The sequence below is a fragment of the Typopeltis vanoorti genome, chromosome 11 (genome assembly GCF_054136105.1).
Source record: "Typopeltis vanoorti isolate ZY-2024b chromosome 11, IOZ_Tvanoo_1.0, whole genome shotgun sequence".
Taxonomy (NCBI): Eukaryota; Metazoa; Arthropoda; class Arachnida; order Uropygi; family Thelyphonidae; genus Typopeltis; species Typopeltis vanoorti.
In genome coordinates this window covers 132,760,600-132,784,687 of record NC_143559.1, presented here as the reverse complement: position 1 = coordinate 132,784,687, position 24,088 = coordinate 132,760,600, and the positions used below count along the sequence as shown (strand labels likewise).

At 34.9% G+C, this 24,088-nt stretch overlaps 1 protein-coding gene across 2 annotated transcripts in view; it reads left to right on the top strand.

The window, feature by feature from the left end:
- Positions 1-24,088, top strand: part of LOC150102056 (uncharacterized) — a 133,495-nt gene that overhangs the window by 55,285 nt on the left and 54,122 nt on the right. For both annotated transcript variants that reach the window (XM_090400511.1, XM_090400512.1), the window contains exon 6: positions 15,562-15,818. In XM_090400511.1, the coding sequence (XP_090256637.1) occupies positions 15,562-15,818 (257 nt within the window). The remainder of the gene's footprint in view (positions 1-15,561; positions 15,819-24,088) is intronic.

Genomic DNA, 24,088 nt, shown 5'->3' with positions numbered 1-24,088 from the left:
TATTAAAAAAAAAAAAATTAATTAATTAATGAGTAATTTTGATTAGATTTTCCCAGATTTTTGATATAGATATACAGTCATTACGATTCAGGTTGGGACGATGGAGCAAGGCCTCCACGCTTTCCTTGAACAAACATTCGAACCTATAACGGGATCTATGTAAGAGGCGAGTCTTGGACCAAAGGATGCTGTAGTCAGTTTCAATCCCGTGTTGAGCCAATCCAGACTTTTCTGGTTTGTTGTGAAGAATGGATGATTGATGTTCTTGGATTCTTTTTTCAAGAGAACGTCCAGTTTGTCCAAAATAAGAGAGATCACAGTTGCATGGAATTTGATAAACTCCAGGAAGAGATAAAGTTGAGCGTTTGTCTTTAGGAGAAGGAAAATGAGAAGACAATTTGTTAATAGGTGAATACGTAGTTGTTAAATCATATTTCTTTAAAATTCTTGCGATAGGTTCTGAAATACCGGAGATATAAGGAATAGGCACTCGACCTGTTGAAACTTTGTTGTTTTGTGGAGGATTATAAGAATTGAGAAGACGTTGAGTACTTTTTTCAGAAAAGCCATTTAGTTACATGTGTTGTTGGATAGTAGAAAGTTCTTTCTGTAGATAATCAAAAGTAGAACAATTAGTTTTGGCTCTTCTGACGAGGCATTTTATAATTCCTGTTTTTTGACATGGATGATGGGCTGATTCTTTAAGAATATAACGACCTGTGAATGTTGGTTTCCTGTATACTGTAGTTGTAAGAACATTTGAAGGTGATCGGATGAGGATAACGTCTAAAAAAGATAACGGGTTGTTTTCTTCTAATTCCATAGTAAACTTTATGCGATGATGCAAGGAATTAATACCGTTTAAAAAGGAAGGTAAAGCGTTTTTGCTGAGGCCAAATAGTAAATATGTCATCTATATATCTTACCCAAAAAGATGGTTGAGGGAAAATAGATGCGAAGAGGACTTTTTCTAAATGTTCTAAATAAAAGTTGGCTAAAGCCGGAGAAAGGGGACTTCCCATGGCCGTTCCTTCTACTTGGCTATAAAATTTGTTTTGACATACGAAATATCCAGAATGTATTACGAAATCGAATAGTTTTATAATATCTTGAGGAAAGATGTCAGCAAGTAATTTTAAAGTTTCCTTGAGAGGTACATTGGTATATAAAGATTCTATATCAAAACTAACCATGAGATCTTACAACTACAGTATACAGGAAACCAACATTCACAGGTCATTATATTCTTAAAGAATCATCCCATCATCCATGTCAAAAAACAGGAATTATAAAATGCCTCATCAGAAGAGCCAAAACTAATTGTTCTACTTTGGATTATCTGCAGAAAGAACTTTCTACTATCCAACAGAAACTCAATGGCTTTTCTGAAAAAAGTACTCAACGTCTTCTCGATTCTTATAATCCTCCACAAAACAACAAAGTTTCAACACGTCGGGTGCCTATTCCTTATATCTCCGCTATTTCAGAACCTATCGCAAGAATTTTAAAGAAATATGATTTAACAACTACGTATTCACCTATTAACAAATTGTCTTCTCATTTTCCTTCTCCTAAAGACAAACGCTCAACTTTATCTCTTCCTGGAGTTTATCAAATTCCATGCAACTGTGATCTCTCTTATTTTGGACAAACTGGACGTTCTCTTGAAAAAAGAATCCAAGAACATCAATCATCCATTCTTCACAACAAACCAGAAAAGTCTGGATTGGCTCAACACGGGATTGAAACTGACCACAGCATCCTTTGGTCCAAGACTCGCCTCTTACATAGATCCCGTTATAGGTTCGAATGTTTGTTCAAGGAAAGCGTGGAGGCCTTGCTCCATCGTCCCAACCTGAATCGTAATGACTGTATATCTATATCAAAAATCTGGGAAAGTCTAATCAAGATTACTCATTAATTAATTAATTTTTTTTTTTTTTTAATAGATGCTATTTCCAGGCCGAAATATTTGGTTAAATAAATATCTTTCTTGTGATTACGTGATTATATCATTCAATATTTATTTGACCAATTATAATTCACTATCACAATTCATGCAGAATGCTTTCCATTTCATGTGTAAAGTCGAAAGACATGTAAGAGTGAGATTTATAAATAGCCATTATGTAGTAATTGTAGTTCTCTAAGTAAGTCTTAACATTCTTGCATGTTTCTATTATTGCACTGCTAATATGATTAATTGTTAAAGATCTTCGAGCAAAAACCATTAATTCCTCAGATCTGTTGTAATCCTACATGATAATTTTCTTAATAGAACCAAAACTGAAATGAATCAAAGTTAAACAGCTATCAGAGGTGAACTATAGACTCAAATACATAAACACTATTCAAGGAAAAACCGAAAGAGTGTGAAAACAAAAAATAAAACTTTTGGAAATTCAATAGCAATTCCTGAAGATAACATTGTTTGATTCAGCCAGAGGCATGTGGTGAGATAATCTACAAGGACAGAAAAATCAGAACTCCATGGTAGACTCAGGAAATCAAAGAGGCAATCAAGGAAAAGAAGAAAGCATATTGAAAGTTCCTGGCAAGTAAGTCAGCTTGTGCTGTGTTGGAAGGCTTATGTGTTCATCGTACATGTTGAATGGATTTTAAGTATAGATGCAAACACAGATTGATAAGAAAATAACTTTTTATTGACTTAATTGCTAATATTTTGCTGGTATTCTATCCCGCATCTTCAGTGCCTAATTAGGACTTTAGTCTTTGTGTTGCATGCTACAATTGCTCATACTAGTTCCACTGTTACACTGGATTGTGGTTGTCTCGCTACTGTAACAAACCTTTGTTTGTGTGCTCTGCTGTCCTCTCCACTACTACTTAATTCTCCTACTATGACACTACTACCATCAATGCCATCTACAAAAAATACTGTTACCAGTAACAGTATTTTTTGTCTGTAAATTGCATGTGTTCTGAAGGGTGATTTGTCTGTATGCCAGATGAAAAACTTGATTGAATATATTCTGGTTGAATATAAGATATTCAACCAGAAATGCTAAAATATGGAGGTATAAAAGTTTTACAGTGGCTACACTGCATAATTCAGAAAGCCTGGATAAAGGGTTGAATTCCAGGTGATTGGAGTGGAGCACTCATAGTACCCATCTACAAAAATAAATAAAACTGAATGTGAAAATTACATAGATATTTCTGTACTGAGTGTTTCTGTCAAGATTTATACAAGTATTGAGAAATGGCTAAGAAAAATTGTGGAGGAGAAGCTGGGAGAAGAGCAAACTGGGTTTAAGTCAAACAGAAGTTGTCAGCATTAGATTTTCACTTTAAGACCAAAGAGTTGAGAAATCATGGGAATATAACAAGAGGATCTGTATTTAAGTTTTGTACATCTGGAAAAGACATATGACAAGGTGTCAAGGGGAAAGCTGTTCAAAATACTCCAATTATATGGTGTAAATGGGACATTATATCAAGCAATACTTTGTCTATATTTGAGTTGTAAATTGGCAGTTAGAATTGGAGATACATGAAGATGGTTTGATGTTAAAGCAGCTGCAAGGCAAAAGTGTGCATTATCTCCACTGTTATTCATCATTTATATGGATCACATAATGAAGGAAAGTGATATTAAACCTCATATCAAAATTGGAGATGTTAATCTCAGCTCTTTATTTTATGCAGATGATGTTATGCTCCTAAATAAAAGCCAGCCTGATTGGCCAAGTGGTTAGTGTACCCACTTTTCAACCAAAAAGGTTCATATCCCGTTGCAGGCATGGATGTTTGTGATTGTCTTACTTGTGTACTGACATGACCTTTGCTGTCCTTGCACTATTAAAACCATAAATCATCATCACCTAAATATATTCAGGACAAATCTGCAGGATTCCCTAACTAAATTGAATAATTGCTGTAATAAATATGGTATGAAAATCACATTAAAAAGAAAATGAAAATGGGCAGAAACATTGAAAACATAAATTGCATCCTGAATGGAGAACCTGAAGAGCAGGTAAAACATTTCAGCTCTTTGGGACAATTTTTAGTGAAGATGGCAAATTAAATTTGGAAATAGACAGGAGTAGAAAATAGGAATAAGGGTTAGGAACGAAACTCTTGAACAAAGACCACAGATATGAGAGTTCTGAGAAAGATTAGGGGGACTGAACAGATGCATCATTGGCAGTACTATATTTAAAATGAGGATATTAGGAAAGAACTTGACATTGTTGGCATTCAGGAAAGATTAGCAAAACAAGTGTTCTTTGCCTGGGATGTAGGTAGATTGACACAGTAAAGTTCCTCAGAAGCAAAAATATAAGATCTGATAAATATTGACAGAGAACAGGCTAATTTGGAGGAAAATTGTTGATGGGAAGTTAGTAATGGTGTAACTTTTTCATGTAGTACTGTCATAATACCTTGTACTCCCACTGAGGGTATATGTCAGAAATTTGATGATGATATTCTTGTGTCCTTCTAGCCATCTATCCCACATCCACTTAGACCTGAATTTTACAATGTTTTGGCTTTTTTTTTTTTTTTTTGTGCATTATGGAGTTCTTACACTGCTTTGATGTCCTTTTTATTAAAATCAACTTGAATTTTTTATGTATGTATTATCTTATGTATTATCTCTTTCATGTGGTTCTTGAGGGACACCTACTATTTCCAAATTTCTGTTTATGACTCGTTGAGTGAAAGTATCAACAGTTTGATTAATTAATTTATGTTTGCACCATAACTGTAAGTTGGAATATCCCAATTCTGGCATTTTTAGAATTAAGTTCTTTGATTTCCTCCGTTAGTCCAACTAGTGTATAGAAACTCATCTATTTTAGCAAAGGTCTATTCGGAAGTATTTTTTAGTTCACTTACCTCTTTCTTTAAGTTGCAGATCACATTGGTTTAGTTAACAATAGATGTAGAAAAACTGATGTCAGAGTTGAGTAACTAATTTGTTTGCGAGTGCTGGTCAGCCCTGGAATGTAGCTTGCTTTGGGACAAAGGACTTGATCATTGTATGCTTGGCTGCTTCCTAAATTTGCATGGACTTCTGTTTTAAAGTTTCTCTCTCTCTCTCTCTCTCTCTCTCTCTCCCACTTACAAAAGGGTTAACCTATAGCTTAGTAATACTGTGAGTTAGATGGCCTGAAATCCTATTTTGGATTCAAACAGTACTCTTTTATGCCACTTAAACCTCTAGTATCAGAGTGGTTGTGATGGTCTTGCACTGGAAGAAAAACACCATGACAATTCATGCATAAGAGGATTTAATTTTATAGCCTGTCTAGGCTGAAATGCAAATAAACTATGCACTCACTCAACTAGGTCAGCATAGAAAGCCAGTTTATTTGAAAATATAGTATATGAAAATTTTAAGCACTGCGAAAGTTTGTTAGACACCCTTTTTCATTTTTATTTCTGTGAAAATTAGTACTATAATCTTATCATTTCATCTGTATTTATGTAGATGAAATAAATGTAGTACATGAAATTACAGTTGTCATTAATCCACTAATATTACCAGAATATGCTAGATAATTCCTTGAATCCAGTTTTAATTTATTTATAACAGTTCTACAAGGTGACATGAAGTAAGTTTAGTTACTCAAAATCAGATATTCATAACTATGTGAAGAAATCCACTTAGTCAGATCAGCTAGTTTAGTTGCTAAAGTGGATACTAATTCTACTCTCCAACCAAGAGCCATAAGTTTCACCTGTAAACATGGATATGAATATTTGCAAGTATCTTTCAGGTGGTTGTTAAATGTCATTGCTTGTTGTGAGACTGCCACACCACTCTTTACTGGAGCGTGAAATGGCTTGAAAAAGTTACTTATGCATCTTTTCAAGATATCTTTTTTCCCCATATCTCACCCACAGTACTAACTTACAATAGGTTTATAAGGTGTCTGGGAAACATCAAGAACATCACCATTATTTTCTAGTATATACCTCAATTAGTATACCACATATTATGACAGTTTAATACAATTAAGATTTTATGAATAGTTCTCATCAACAACTGTCTTCTCAATTGATCTGTGTTTTTTCTAAAAAATGTGGAAGCAACTCTTATATTTTTGATCTTGTAAAACACCTCTAACTGCTAATTTTTCATTTCACATTTACTTTGAAAAATAACAATCTGTATGTAAAATACTTTTGCATCTATCCAAAATTAGCAGTCTTAACATTAGATGACATGCACCAGTACCATTTACATTCATCAAAATGAACTGTTATTTCTCACAGATCAACTGACAGCCTTAATAATTGCTGCACACCTCAGCCATCCCAATGGCACATTACATGATTTCTTCCCTAAAAAACAAAGAGAGCACACACATACATTGGTCAGATCTGACATCCCATTATAAGACAATGCCAAATATAGAATCCCATCTGTGTCTGCTGTGCTTCAAAATTATCTTCCAGCAACTCTAAAACCTACAGTGTGGCTTAGATACGTTAACGATGTTTTCGTTATCTGGCCACACGGTCGACAAACTTTAAACACATTCCTCAGCCACCTGAACAAACAACATGAATGCATACAATTTATTTACTATCGAAATTGAAAATCAGAATTTGCTCCTGTTCCTGGATACACCGGTCACACATCTTCCCTCAGGCAGTCTATCCTTCACAGTTTACTGCAAACTGACACATACTGATCAATATATACATGCTAACTCATATCCCATCATAACCCATCGCAAAAATTTGGAGTCTTTAACGCCCTTAAAAACAGAGCTATAACAATTTGCTCTAATCAACAAGCTCTTAAACAAGAATTAAAGATTATTAGCAACACATTTATAAATAATGGCTATAACAAAAATGCTATTAATAAAGTTCTTCGTAAAACTTTATCAAAAAAGAATATAGATTATGGTAAAACCATAGCTATCCCATACATTAAAGGGTTATCAGAAAAAATCAATAGAATCCTACACCATTATAATCTCAATGCCACTTTTAAACTACCTATAAAATTAAAAAACATATTCAACTCCTCTAAGGATTCTCTCCTCCCATTGGCACATCCTGGAGTTTATTGCATCTATTGCAATAAATTTCACCTTATATTGGTGAAACTGGACATACAATCCCTATATATAAAAAAAGAACACAAAAGACACATTAAATATAACAATTTTGGTGAAGCAGGCCTCTCAGATCACGCTCTCAACATCCTATACCAAATTGATTGGAAAAGTACCTGCTCTTTACATCATGCAAAAACCTGGTATAAAAGAAAATTTAAAGAAGTCTGTGAAATTCTGATTATTATTATTATTCGTGACCCCTCCAAGGAGTCCGAAGACTCATCACGGGAGGACACCTACGACTGTCTCAACCACTACACTACACCGAACCTCTACTACGAATCAACGGCATCTACCGCCCGACTCCACCACTACCACAACTAGTATTTTTTGTCTGTAAATTGCGTGTGTTCTGAAGGGCCGATTTGTCTGTATGCAGGATGAAAAACCTGAGTTTCCAGGAGAAAAAACCCTGCTACCTCCATATGAGATCGTCTAACTCACCTTCGATTAACCACCCTAATCTCAACAATAATGGTGGCATAAAAATTCCAAGATGAATGGCACATATTCAGCCTACGTAGTATCTAGCATACTTTAGGACTTTAAGCAATTTTCAGCTTTTATTGGAAACTATTCCATACCAATTGGATGAAATTTATATATATAATCACAATTTATATATATATATATATATATATATATATATATAAACATGTTGCTCTCCAGCCAAATTTAATTTTGTAACCCAATAGATAATAATAATAATAGGACTCTAGCTTTGATGTAGTAAAGGTTTTTTTTTTTTTTTTTTTTTTTCACCAGAGGTCAGGCCAATAATTGTTGTAATGGTAACTTTAGTAACTCAGTAACTTTAGCAATCCATGTAGATTGTAGTGCAGCTTGTTTCTCTGTATGTATGTTGCTCCAGATGATGACCTTGATACGAAGGTCGAAACGTTGAGTGTTCATTTTGCTTTATATTAAACTAAAGTTAGTTTTGCTCTAACACGGTAGTTTTCTCCATAATTATCCATAATGTATCTTCCAGCACTTTAAGAGCTTGAATAGTTTCCTGGTACAGATGATATTCTCCCTCTTCTCAGGATGAATGCCAAGTCTGGGGCACAAATTTGTGTTGCAGACTTAACACTCATCATGTGCCATCTGTATAGGTTCTCATACTCATCTGGCATCTATCCAACAGCATTAGAAGGAAGCCTATGTTCAGTACATCCGAAAAACATGAAATAAAATTCAGCTATCAGATTATTATCTCATTGGCCTTATTTCAGTCCTTTTGAAGACAATAGGGAAAGTTATTAACAGTTAACTTCACTACCTGGAGGCTCACCAATATGAATTCTGCCACAGTAGGATTTCTTATCCAATCTTATCCACCTTTGGATGTAAGTATAGAAAGGTTTGGAGAAACTTGTATTGTTGCTCATGACATTTTCAAGGCATTTCTTTTTTATCAGACCCGCACATAAGATTAGAAAACTATTGGTGCAAAAATTTCACTATTAGTGGGGAGAAAGAGTTAAATAAAAATAAAAAAAAAAGAGACATGCAATGAATGGTAAAATACTTGCAAACTTACCATCCACACCAAGGGAATCCAGTCTCTTGTCCACACATGTCCTCAACCCCACCTAATACCACACTCGGACTCCCAAGCACAATCTCGCAGAGTTTGAAAGGCAGCAAATCATTTGCGAGTTGTTTGATAAGCCTACTGATATTTCACTATTATCAAGTTTAGTTCTTTGTATTATATAGTGGATGTCTTGCAGAGATATTTTACTGCTATAGCCTCACATGGGGAAGAAGTGGCTGGTTTCTACAGTGTATTTGGCATGTCCATACTATATTTGTTCTTCCCAAATATACAAGGACATTTGGTAATGTCCTTTTCCAAGGACATTTGGCTTTAAAACCAAGCTTAGTAGTGATTACTTCAGTAGTGTGTCATTGTACCATGAAAATCACTTACCACCTAGAGAGAGAGAGACCTGTTTACCAAGCTACCACCGAGTTTAATTTCCATCCTTTGCACTCATCATCATCATCATTATTATTATTATTAACATTTGACATCCCTGGAGTCAGAGACTCATTGTGGGAAGTACACTATTGCACACAATGCTCATCCAACTATGCTTTAAACTGATTCAATGTGTCTACATCCACAACACACTCAGGCACTTGCCAACCACTCTCCATGCAAAGAACCTACTCCTCACTCCTCTGCTCACACCCTCCTTATACAGTTTCCAACAAAAGCCTCTTATTCTATTCCCCTATCCCATTGTATGAAAAATCTCTTCCATGTCAACCCGATAACAACCCTTGACTGGCTTATATGTCTTAATCATATCACCCCCCCCCCTTTTCTCCATTCACAAGGCTCTGCAACTTACATTCTCTCAATCTATCCTCCAACCCCATATTCCAAAGACCACAGACCACCTGTATGAATCTTATCTGGACTCTTTCCAACATATCCAAGTGTTGGAACGTACATCCTAGTTTCGAATCCGCCATTTTGTTGTAACGTACTCTTATTAATAAAATCAACTAATTGCTAATTGATCACTAATCCAAATGTAGGGAAATTTATATTTATACTGTGCCACCCTATATTTAGATTAGTCTATATAAAATAGTAGAATCAATTTTCAATTAATTTAGCAGTCTCCTTACTCATTCAGGCCGAATTTAATATTTTCCACTTGGGGCTCCCACAAGATTCGAATTATTTATGAACGGTGCAATAAAAAAGAATCAGGTAAACACATTATTGGAATTAACAAAACATTTAATATAGGGTTATATGATAAATACATGAATTCCACTTCTAAAATAAGACATTACAATTAAGTCAGTACATCAGGTCAAATCACTCATATTAGTTCAGTCTTCAAAATTTTTACATATAAGTTTCTCAGTCTTCTCAATTACAAGATCCCTTACTCAGATTAATACAACAGAAATTCTTGTTTAATTAGTTTGCCTGTATCCCTCAGTTATACTCCATACTTAACTCTCAGCAGGCACTTATCATATCATTAATCACGGCAGATATTAATTCAAGGCAAATTATTTTCAATTTTTAACTTCGGCGATATGCCACAGTAAATGTTAGAATAAGCGAAATGGAACTATCACTCAAATCTTCATACACAGAAACAAATAAAATATGACTGTTCTTACCGGAATTAATCTTCAGCACGTCAGATTTAATGTGAGCACATCTTCAAATTATATTTATTACACCTATGGAACACATTTAAAAAGAATCCTTCAAGGTCATAACTAGATTATCATTTGTCGCGCTTCACAATTCTCGACGGCAACTATAGGGCAGATTGATATCCTTGTTTACTACTTCACAACAAATTAAGCTCCATACAATTCTTCCTAAAAGCAATATAGAACTAAATAATAACTCTAAGCTAACTGGATCTATTCTGAATCCTTCATTAACCTTCCAGTCCTTTAATTATCGAAATACGGCACTAAATTCCTATTAATGCCATTGCTGGCCTTACTTTCAGCTATCTATAAGTTTTGACTTCGTCTCTGCATACTTCTAAATACTACTCTCTTGGATTCCTGCCCTTCAGTCCTTTTTATTTACTTTGACCTCACCTCCCTGCTTATATCCTTCCTTCTTCCCGCTCCCAAAACTTCCCTTTTCTTCTTTTTTTTTATATTACTCTCCTATATTTTTCTTCTCTCCTCGTTATCTCGAAGCTCATGGTCTACCCACGCGCGTTCTATTTTATTTCTCTCTCCATGGCAACGAACAAAACGTAAACATTCGCATTAACGTTACATAAGGCTATACTTTAACATTGAGTAATGAAAAACATTAAATAAAATATTACAGTTACTTGATTTTCTCTTTCATTTCATTTACAATTAACAATAATAAAATATATGTTACGGTATATATATATATAAGGTATATTAAATTATATACATATAATTTCTCATAATATTATTGAAGGAAATAAGTAAATAAGATAAATGATATTTATCACTGAGTCCTTCCAATAGTAAAATATACATTAAAATTATTTAATCAAATAATAGCTGATGAAATTCAGGAATAATACATGAATAATAATTCTTAAGCAAGGGATTAACAAATAATTTTTAAATAAGTCATGCTTAATATATGATAGGTTATGTTAAATGTGAATGAAGAACAAAATATACATAATAATCATTCAGTTTAACACTAGTCACCATGAAAACCTGGCAACCAAATCTGTGCACAATAATCCATATGAGGCCTTATACAATAGCATCATAACTTCTTTATTTCTGCATGTTAGGGACCTCTACATCATTGCCATTATCTGATGTGACGTCTTCACAACTTATGCAATGTGACCCCTGAATTTGAGGTCCTCGTCCACTATCACTCCTAGATCTCTCATCTCCTCTACTTCCTTTAAAGTTTCTCTACCAAGTATATACTTTTGCATCCCATCATTGCTTACCAAATCTCAAAACCTTACACTTTGCAACATTGAACTGATAGTTTCACTTACCTGCCCATTCTTATAATCTGTTCAAGTCCTCTTGTAAGGCCATGACATCCACTTGACTCTGCATTGCTCTCCTCAGAGATCGTTTTGCATCATCTGCAAATGGCTGCATATCACTAGTTAAACCGATCCCAATATTATTAACATACAAATTGAACAGCAATGGCCCCAAAACTGATCCCTGTGGCACACCACAAGTGACCTTTCTCTTTCGGGATACTGCACCCCCATATACAACTTTCTGATACCTATCCGACAGCCAGTCACTGATCCAACTCAGAAGTCTCTTATCCAATCCCATCTGTTTCAATTTATTTAAGAGCTTATCATGTAGCAGTCTATCGAAAGCTTTTACAAAATCTAAGTACACCACTGTATATGCATCTCCCCTGTCCAAGGTATTTGTCACCTTGTTATAGTATATAAGTAAGTTAGTGAAACATGATCTCCCCTTAACAAACCCATGCTGATAACCACAGAGAATACTGCTGTTATCAACCCATTTCTGTATCCTGCTTCTCACCGATCTCTCTAATACCTTCACCACAACTCCAGATATACAAATCATCCTATAATTTGAAGCTACAGCTTTATCACCACCTTTATGCAGTGGAACCTGTGCTGTTGTAAGACTTATTAAACAGGCATTCCAATGCTACTGCCAATTCCCTGGAACATTCCTTTAAGATGCGTGGTGATATGTCATCAAATCTTATCATCTTATTGACATCAATCTTATTTATTTCTTTATATACCCCCCTGCTCTCTCACAATTAAGCCATTCCCCTCCTGCTTTACTGAAAAGTGGCCCCTCGCATTTCGGCCCCTGTAGATAATGAGTAGGTTACAAAAATGTAAATACATTCAACTCTCGATAACGCAAATTTTTATTGAAGTCCCAGCCCCTTTAGTGGAGATTCAATGTTAAACTCTCTCAATTACTCGAACTGAACTTCCGATAACTCTAACTTTTTCGAACAAATTTTCAAAATTACATTCATGTACAAATTGTCATGTAGCTTTTAAACTAATTTCTCTCCTTTTGTATGTCTTCAGGGTTCCCTTTCAATTGTGAAAGGATTAACTGGAACTGTTAATCCTTTCACAATGAAAAGAATACACTCGACCACGAGTGCCATAATCACGTGGCTAGTGACGGGCATGGGGGGGGGGGGGGAAACAGTGACTAATCTTATAGGAGTCTTTTCAGTAACAAGTGAATCTTGTTCTAAATTCAAACAAAATTCCTGCATCTGGCTCTCCTCACATTTCTTGGTGCAGCGGACAGTTTGCTGTTTTCGCTGCCTCATTATCAGTGGTGCATTGTGAGAACAAGCTGCTTGCTCAGTTAAAAAATTAAGTGTATTATTTACATTTTTGTAGCCTACTCATTATCTACAGGGGGCGAAATGTGCGAGGCAAAATGTGAGGAGCCACTTTTCCGGATCCTTCCCCTCCTATGTCCTCTACACGTTAGTTCCTCATGATTCCACCCTGATCAGGATGAAACATCCTTATAAATTGATCACCGAATATCTCAACAATGTCTTCTGCAGCAGTTTTTTTACCAATCATTAATTAACACTTTCATCCATTAACTTCATGGAAGGAAGAATGATCTTACCATGATCATTCTTCCTTCTACTTGCCACATATCTAAAAAAAACTCTCTAGGGTTTTTCTTTGCCTGATTTGCCAATTTCTGCTCATTCTCTACTTTTGGTTTCCTTACTAACTGAGTCACTCTCCTGGCTGGTTCTTTATACTCTCATGTAACTTGTTATTACCATCATCTTGTACTTTCTCCAAAGTACTTTCTTTTTCCAGATTTCATGCTTAAGCTCCACATTCATCCATTTTACACCTACCTTATTCAGCCTTTTGGTTTTTGGAATATATTCACACATCTTTAGATATTAGATAGTTTTCTCTCTTTAAAATTTTCCCTCCACCAATGTCAGAGCATCTCAGTTCTATGTGCTTTTGCCCACATTCATACTTCTCTACATTAATGATCTCCTTACATTAACTTCAAATCCTTTCCAGTTTTGCTGATGATAATATACTCCATTACTCTTTTTTTCTTTTTTGATAAGTCTTGTAAGTATTCAAATGATTCATGCTTCAAGATCTTCCATAAATAATGTTTTAAACATTAAATCTCCTTGTCATTCTCTGTGGGATCAGGAAAGGTTCAGAGAGACATGTTCTGTTGCTCATTTTCCTGAGCATTTGATCATGCATCTGTAAATTGTCATCTTTCTGTCTACCTTATCCTCTGTAATTAAGCAGCCAGCCTTCTCCATGTTCCCTGCATGTCATGGTGGATGGATCCCTCTCTTTAGCTTTGCTACTAATGCAGAGTGCTTCAGGACTGTTCTATCACTTACTTTCTTCCTCCTATACATAAATGACCTACTCTGTCACCAATAATCCTATCCATAGCTTTGCTGATTATAGTCCACTCCATTCATCCTACATGTTTAACAAATCATGCAGTGCTTGGGTATCCCAAACTTCAAAATCATCTGCAGCCAATGCCATTAAACATTGGTCTCCATACCATCCTTCAGTGTGGCAAGAATAACTTGGCCACTTTCAATACAACCAAAATACAGGCATGCCTTTTCTCTTGTATAAGGGATCTCATCTTACTCACCCTTATCCTTACTAATATACAAATCACCAGACAGAATCAGATCTCTCTGTCCTTGTACTGACATTTATCTCCTAAGTGACATGTAAAGACACCATTGTATCAAGAATTAAAATATTAAATTACTTACCCACACTTTATCTCAATTAAACAGTTAAAGATAAATGTGCAATGAGCTAACTAAAAAGTTCAACATACTTATGACAAATTATAAGTCTGTTGAACTTATAATTTGAAGGATGGTACGTAGCATCACGCTAATCCATCAAACTACACTTTCAACAAATTGAAGTAAATCTTAGCAATTCTGAATGAACTAAACAGAGCAGATAGTTAAATCATTTGCCTGTTCTGCATTCAGAGTTCAAGATATTAGTAATCATCTATTTTACATTCAATATAAAAGAAGAATTGAACTGAAGATATTCCAGTAGGTGAGAGAAAATTAATTCAGACAAACATTATTTCCATTCCAAATGAAGAATATTAGTTCTTGCATAACATATGGAAGTACATATTAGTTTCTTCTGTTCCAGTCACTAATCACAACAAAAATTATCATCACTTCCTTTACTTTGAGTGAACAAATTCCTGTAAGAAGTAATTTGAAATTGTGTGTGTGTTTTCTTGGACTGACATTTACCTTTAACCTTTCCCACACTCTCATCAATTGCATCTTCATCTTCTAAAACTTTGCATCCTTTTCTGCTGAAGACTATTTTTTTGTCCATCCAGCTATTACTTGATCTGTACAAATCTCAGATCTGCCTGACTCAGACTGTTCTAATTTTTGGAACAGTGAAAAATTCTTGATGCTGTGCTGGAAAGAGTAGTCTGGCTGGTCAGAGATCCCTTTCTCAGTGATTCACTTCAAACACTGTCATGCAGATGGCTCATTTTAGTCTTATGTCTCATTTAGCGGATATATCTATGTGAACTACTTCAATGAACCTGCATGTCTGAGTCCTCTGCTTTCCATTAAGCATGTTAAAACATAAGTAGATTGGCCAATATCCTTTTGTAGTCTAACTTCAAACCTCACTGAGCCTGCTTCTCCTTTCCCTCTTTCATAGTATCTGCTTCTGTTCTCTGGTACAGCCTCCCTTCAATTTTTCTCCAACTTCAGTAACTTAGCTACTGAAGGGTTATTTATCATTTTTAAATCAACAAAAAAAAAAAAAAAAAAAAAAAAAAAAAAAAAAAAAAAAAAAAATTGATAAATACATAAGCTTTTGAAAATTTTAAGGCATTCCTGCATAATAAACATATTTCATTAACCAAAATATAATAATTTTAGCTCAACAGGCAGAAGTGAATCTCTGGTACGACAACCACACTCCTATGCTTCACTACATTCTTCAAATGTGTCCTGATGCAGATCTTATATGGGTATTATTAGAAGCAGGAACTGACTTAAAAGTAACAGATTCTCATGGAAACACACCGTTGCTGGCGCTCTGTAGTTCACAAGAACTTAAGGATAGAAGAAAGATTTCTTGTTTAAAGGACCATATGTGTATTCTGCAATATCTCATGCAAAAAAATAATGTTGAGGTAAGTCTCTATCTCCTGTTTTTTTCTACCTGCATATGGATTTGTATGTGTGGCTTGGTAATAACTTAATTTATATCTGTAGAAAGAGCATCTATTCAGAAAGTTCTGCATTAGTCTGAAACTGTATTTCCAGACCTAATGTTGATAGAGCAGAGGGCCAGAAAGGTTATAGAGCAGCTTCATCTGAAAAGTAGTCAGTTGGACTTGTTATAGAAGCAAAATTGAGCTCTGGAATAAGAGGAACAAAATTGTTGCATTGATCGAGTTTATTCACACAACAATTGTCAAAACAAGTGAGATATGGTCGGATTAATACAACATCCTAACTAGAATAGAATTAGAGGAGTACAATGTTTTTCATGAAATAGAAAGAGCAGAAAGGAAGGGGGAAGGGTGCTGTTGATGATAGTAGAGAAGTTATACTTCCAAAGCGGAAATGCAAGGGGAGGGCAATGAGGAGGAAATGTATATGCAGTTTAGCCTAGCAAATACAACAAAGTGATCATTTTTGGTGATTTTAATTATGATAATATAGATTGGAATGAAGAGATGGCATATTTTTTGGGGGGGGGGGTGAATTTCTTGAGTTTTTAAGAAACAACTACCTTATGCAGTACGTAATACAGGAAATGTGGATCAAGGGTCTGGATTTGATCATTCTCATCAGAGGATATTTTTATAATGGAGTGTCAAATCTTCTTACATTTGGTGGCAACCACCATATGAGGAGGACTTCTGTGAGAAAGAGATAATTTGCAGCATCATGGAATGAGGAATTGAATGGAAGGGAAATCAGTTCTTTTTTGCATACTACTCAGAACTATCAGAAGTAGTCTGAATGTATTCCAAGAGTTAAGAGATTAAATAAGGTAGGTGTGAAATGGATGAATGAAGAGAGTAGGTAGGCAATTTAGAAGAATGCAATATGGAAGCAGCACAGGATGAGTGGTGATAATTAGTTGCATGAGGGATACAATGAAGAGATGAATAAGGTTATTCACTTGGAAAGGGTAGCAAAAGTGCAGTATAATTTGCAGTTAGCTAATGAAGCAAAAAAAAAATCCCAAGACATTCTTTCAATGCATGGCTGGCAGAAGAAAAGATGATATTTATTGGTGAAAATGGTCGAATGATAATTATTTCAAAGAATATTTTGAGATACTAAATAAGCAATTCATAAAGATATTTCATCCTCGTGGATGTGACCTTATGCTGAATACAGTAGGAAGGGTGGAGGATGGAATAATGGTGAGTGATCAGGAGATATATGAGAAATTGAATAAACTGGACATTAATGAGGCTGTAGGGCTTGATGATATATCACTGCATGTTTGAGAGAACAGTCCAGGGAATTAACAGAAGCTTTTATATACTTGATTAGCTTAAGTTTCCTCATTGGAACAGGTTCCAAAGGAGTGAAAAAAAGAGAGCAATATTATTGTTTCATATGAGGTGATAAAACTAAAGTTTTGAATTAATTACAGACCAGTTTGTGTGTTTCAAAATAGTGGTTAAAGTGTTGGAAGGATTAGCGAGACCCAAGATTCAGAATTTGTTCAGCAACAGTGGCATCCTCCTTAATGGACAGTGTGACTTTGCTAATAGAAGATCCTCATCAGTTTTCTGATATGTGCCATCAAGTGGTGTTGAGACAAGTAACATATTTCAGCTACAGTGTTTACAAAGATGACAAATAAATCTGGAACTACACAACAGAATAAACAAATCTAGGATACTGCGAAACAGTTGAATAAATTTACATGGAATAAGAGAGAAATTAGCCAAAACGCTAAACTTTCAGTATACAAGATAGTACTCAAACCAGTTTTAAGTTATGGATCTAAGAGCTAGGTTAGAAGTAAAGAACTTGATCAATAATTAGAGATTACAGATATGAGAATTCTTAGAAAAACTTGGGGCCTAAACAAGCATCAGTGGAAGAATCATATTAAAAATGAAGATATTAGGAAGGAACTTGACATTGTTTACAATCAAAAATGAGTGAGCTGGCCTAATCTAAGGTTAGGTATGGTCACTTAAACAGAATAAATGAAGAAAGGTTAGTAAAACAGGTGTTTGATGCCAAGATGGCAGGAAAAAAACCAATGTGTTTCAGCGCAAGAATGAAATGTTAGATATGACAATATTGGAGTGGTGATAAGTGATAGCCTAATTTAGAGGAAAATTATTGATTGGACATTAGGAACTGAAAGTTTAAGAAGGTGGCAAAATATTCTGGAGGTTGTTGAAGAAGCTCAGAAATGGAGGAAAGAGTACTGTAAAAGGAATTAGAGATAAAAGCGACATGAAAACAGAAGAAAAAGATATTCTTGAAGTATGGAGTAATTACTTTGAAAAATTGCTAAAGAAACAAGCAGTGATAGCACAGTGGTAAAAAACACTCAACAGTATAGGAGAATGAATGACTACTATTTGCGTTTTTTTGGTCAAATTTATTTTAAAACTATATTATACCAACTAGTTTCGCCAACTGTGGCTGTTGGCTTCATCAAAGTAAAAGATGTATAAAAAATAAGAACACTTAAACGCTAAAAACTGTTTACATTAAAAATTGTATTCAGTTCATAAAATGAACTGAATACAATTGCATTTTTATAAAAGCAGAAGAACACATACATCATACGCATAGCGTATGTATGATCTGCTAGTTGTTATGTAGGAACGTTCTGTAGTTGGCAGCAAAATTTAATTCTGGCATGTTGAAAGATCTAATGAGGGTCTTCCAGATCTCAGGCAAAATCAATCCTTGGTTTCTATTAAGGATTTGTTCTGAACGGAGAACTGTTGTGACTTCTTTTATAATTCGGGAGCGGAAGTCTTCCTCTAAGTAGGGCATTCAGCTTTTATCCCATTCTATCATATGGTTAGTCCTAGAAAAATGAAAGGCTAACCCCGATTTGTCTTCTCTATTATTATTAATGTCGCCTATGTGTTCCTTCTTCCTGATTTCAAAACTTCTTGAAGTCTGGCCAATGTAGTTCAAGCCACACGAGCAGGGAATGTTTTAAACTCTGGCATATTTAAAAAATGGATGACTGTCTTTCGGAGATCATAAAAATTGGTGAATAGTCTGTGCAGGTTTAAAAGCCACTTGTATTCCATGTGGCATGAGGAGTCTGGCAATCTTATTGGAAATTGTCCCCACAAACAGAATCACTATGGTAGAATTATAATGTATATCTTCAGGTTGTGTTGTATACAGTCAGGAATACATATCCATACTTGAAGTAGAAAAAGCCATCAAAGGCTTTTTCTACTTCAAATGTGGAATTTGAAATAGGAAATTTCAAATGTGCATAGGCAGCAGGGGTAGATGATACTCAACCAGAAATGCTGAAGTATGGTGGTATAAAAGTCTTACAGTGACTGCACTGCATAGTTCAAAAGGCATGGACAGAGGGACAAATTCCCGATGATTGGAGTAGAGCTCTCATAGTACCCATATATAAAAAGGGAAATAAAACTGAGAATTACAGAGGTATTTCCCTACTGAGCGTTCCTGGTAAGATTTATGCTAGTATACTTGAGAAACAGTTGAGAAGGATTATGGAAGAGAAACTTGGTGAAGAAGAAGCTGGATTCAGGCCAAATAGAGGCTGTCAGGATCAGATCTTCACTTTATGACAAATAGTCGAGAAATCATGGGAATATAACAAAGATATGTATTTAAGTTTTGTCGATCTGGAAAAGGCATATGACAAGGTGCCAAGAGAGAAGCTATTCAATATGCTACAGTTATATGGTGTCAATGGGGCATTATATCAAGCAATACTTAGTCTTTATTTGAGTTGTAAATCAGCAGTTAGGATTGAAGGAAGTACAGGAAGATGGTTTAATGTTAAATCTGGTGTGAGACAAGGATGTCATTATCCCCTCTGTTATTCATTATCTATATGGATCATATTACGAAGGAAAGTGGTATTAAACCTGATATCAAAATTGGAGATGTTAATATCATCTCTTTGCTTTATACAGACGATGTTATACTTCTAAATAAATCTCCTACAAGTCTGCAAGATTCCCTGACTATATTGAATAACTTGTAATACATATGGTATGAAAGTCAGCAATAAAAAGAGACAATGAAAATAGGCAGAATGGTTGAAAATGTCAACTGTGTTGTGAATGGAGAACCTGTGGAACAAGTAAAACAGTTCAGCTACTTAGGCATGATTTTTAGATGGTAAATTAAATATGGAAATAGACAACAGAATCAACAAAGCTGGTATGGTAGGAAGTCAATTGAATAAATTCATATGAAATAAGAGAGAAATTAGTCAGAACACTAAATTAGCTCTATACAAGACAGTGTTCAAACCAGTTTTAACTTATGGATCTGAGAGCTTGTTTAGAAGTAAAGCACTTAACCAAAGACTAGAGACTGCAGATATGAGAGTCTTGAGACAGATTAGAGACGTGAACAGATGGTATCAATGGCAATATCATATTAAACACGGGGATATTAGGAAAGAACTTGACATTGTCAGCATTCAGGAATGCGTTAGCAGAGCTAATCTCGGTTGTATGGTCACTTAAACAGAATTGGCGAGGAAAGATTAGCAAAACAAGTGTTTTCAACCAGGTTTGCAGGAAAATGACCCAGAGGAAGACCAAGATATAGATGGATTGATATGGTACAAAATGCCTTAGACCAGTGGTTCTCAAACTTTTTGAAGTTGGGGCGCATTTAAAATCCTACAAATAATTCTAGGCGCACTATATACAAATTTTTGAGAAATATGTTAAATAATTAAGTCAAATATTACAGAAAAAAAATAATGCAATAAAAAAAAATAAAATGAAACATTCCTTAAGTTTATTCATTCTTGTGTTTATGAGAAACATGAGCCTGATGTGTCCTAGTGATAGCTTCAATGTTTGGGCATATATTTGAAAGGCAAACTCTCATTTCCTCATCAACACATTGAAGAGTTCCTCTCTTTTTACACGTAATTGTGGTGAGGGTAGAAAATCCTAATTCACATAAATATGATGTTGAAAATTGTTGTAAAATGTTCAAAGCTTTTTTAGATATTGTCACATATTCTTCTTTTATAGAAATCCAAAAGGCTTCAAGAGACAATTCCTTATGTTTAATCATCAATCCACGATCAGTGGATATAGCTGCCAGTTCTTCTTCTTCTGTTAATGTTAAACCAAAATCACTTGAAGTTTCCATAAATGGGTTTTTAATCCAATCGTATTGTTCAGTGTTAAGTGATGGAAAATAAGAACTCAATTTTTCTTCTAAACTTGTTAAATGTTCAACTATTATTGGAAGTGTTTCATTTATGCAGGTGTTACTTACCAATGGAAACATTTCCAAATTACCTTCAACAGCTTTTCTTTTCCAAATCTGTAGTTTTCTCTGAAACGCTTTCATTTTGTCAGTGGATGTGAGAATATTTTCTTCTTTCCCTTTCATGCTACTATTTAAAATATTGAGCTGCTGAAATATATCGGCCAAATACTGTAACCTGGCAATCCAAAATTCGCACCGAACGAGGTTACAAAAATGTAATTGTTTCATCTCTTCAAAAAACACAAGAAGTTCTTGTCGTAGCTCGTGTACATGGGTAAGTACTTCCCCCCTTGACAGCCACCTCGCCTCAGTATGTAAAAGCAGCCGTCTGTGTTGGGAATCCATATCAATATAAAGCTTTTCGAATAAACGCGATTTGGCAGGTCTTGTTTAATAAAGTTTACCATCTGAACAACTTGATCTAAAACTTCTCTTAATTTTTCTCCCAATGTTTTTGCAATCAAGGCCTCCCTATGAAGAAAGCAGTGAGTTATGATAACATTCTCATTTTGTTTTTTTACAAAAGATGTAAGGCCCTTAACACAGCCTACCATGGGAGGGGCTCCATCTGTACAAATGCCTACACACGACTTCCATGTTAAAAACGTCCTTACCTTTTGTAGACATACTTAATTCTTTGCAAAAAAGAAACTGATTTACTATTTGATCATTATAAAATGGACGAATGCTAAGAGTTGCACCTTGTTGGTAATGTCTGTTGACTCATCAACTTGCAATGCAAAATTTGAATGCTGAAGTTTATTACTGTACATTTTTCTCGATATCAGAAGACATTTCTATAATATGCCTGTGAACTGTATCGTTGGACAGAGGAATCTTGCTTATTTTTATTGCTGCTTCATTTCCTAGCATTGTCATGACCATTTTTTTGCATGCAGGCAAAATAAGTGACTCACCTAAAGTATGATCTTTCATATTTTTTGCTATCACTGCCTTGATAAGAAGTGATTTGAGCTTTATTAGAAACAGTCATTATACTTTTAAAAGAATTTGCTGCTTTTGTTTGCTGTTCAGACAATCTCTTGAAAAAACTTACAGATTTATCTTGTAAATTAAAGTGTATAGTTTTAAAATGTTTACTCAATTTACTAGGAAGCAATGATTCATTTGCCATTTTACATCCACATACTAAACATAGTGGCAAAGGATGATCTTCACTTCCGGTCCAAGTGAAACCAAAGCTTAAATAACTTTCATTATATTTGTGAGTAGGCCACGATTTTGCTTTCTTACTTGCACTTAACTTTTTCTCACTTCCTGATTTTTCAATGCTTTGTTTTGAGAAATCTATCCATTTTATTTGGGTGTATTTATCTGAAAATAAGTAATATGCACATAACATCCACTTCCAACACTTTTAAAATAAGTAATATACACAACAAGAATAAATCATATTCTTGTTCCCTTTGCAAGAAAAACCGCCGTTAATTAACATAATAATGATGTGTTGACAAAAAGAGCAGTATATCCGTAATGAAAAGGTATAATAGAGTAACTGTATTTATTTTTATATCTGGACACATATTTCTCTGGAATACCACAGGGCACACCCTTTGAGAACCACTGCCTTAGATAATAGAAATATAAGATCTGATAATGTTAGAGTCTTGACAAGTAACAGACTGATTTGGAGGAAAATTGTAGATAGGAAGTTAGTAATGATGTAAATTTTTCATGTAGTATTGTAGTACTATCATATCCTGTACACCCCTTGAGGGTACATGTCAGGAATTTGATGATGATGAGTTTAGTGTTTTGGCTATTTTCTCTCGTATTCCATGTAAATTTATTCAACTGCTCCCCACCATCCTAGATTTGTTTATTCTGTTGTGTATTTCGAGATTTATATGCCATCTTTGCTAACAACTGTGTCTAAATAGCGAAATATGTTACTTGTTCCTACTCTCCAGTTAGAACGTAGCTAAAATTTTAAGTGGTTGGGATTAGTAGGCAACTTGCTATCTGATAGGTATTAGCAAATTGTGTATGGGGAGGGGAACAGTATCCTGGAAGAGGAAAGTCACTAGTGGTATGGCCCAAGGGTCTGTTTTTTTGTGCCTCCCACTCATGAAAAGTTATAAACCTATAGTACATTATACAGATGAGTAGAAGTCGATAACCAAGGCAGTTCACCTCCTGCACTGCCACAAACTGCATATCTGCTCTTATTTTTTGCCATAAGGACATCAGAAAAAATCCTGATTAATCTTGATACTAATAAGTCTCCTGGTCCAGAAGGTACTCATCTAGTTGTGCTCAAAACTTGTGATCCAGAATTACACCCATAATATATTACTTATATTATTCATCTGATATCTACCCAACAGCATGGAAGCAAGTTTTTATCCTGCATCTAAATAGGGAGATAAAAATCAACCATCAAACTATCATCCCATCGTTCCTACTTCAATATTCTTCAAAGTGATGGAGAAGGTCATCAACAACCAGCTTTTTCACTACTTGGAGACTCATCAGTTAATTAGCAATCACCAACAGATTAAATATCAGTAGATTACATCTTTCTCCATAAGTACTTATCCACACATGGTGCTGTCATGTTATAGGTCCTGTGACCTTTTATGTGTACAGTCATAATAATAAAAAAATAAATAAATAAAATAAAATAAATAATAAATCTGCCATTCTCATTCTACAGCAGGACCTCCTTGCTAACCTTACCCACTTTTGGACATAGACCAGTGAAAAATTGGGAGAAACCCTTGTGGTCACTCTCGATATTTTATATTTGATATGGCTTTGCATTGAGGCCTTCTGAATAAGCTTGCAATCCAATCAGTCAGCCTCCCCTTTTGATTGGTTTGTCATCTTCCTCGCTGCTCCTTCATTGTATGTCATGGTGGATGGCTTCCTCTCATCAGATTTCTTTATCAATGGTGAAGTACCCCAGGGTTCTGTATTCTCACCC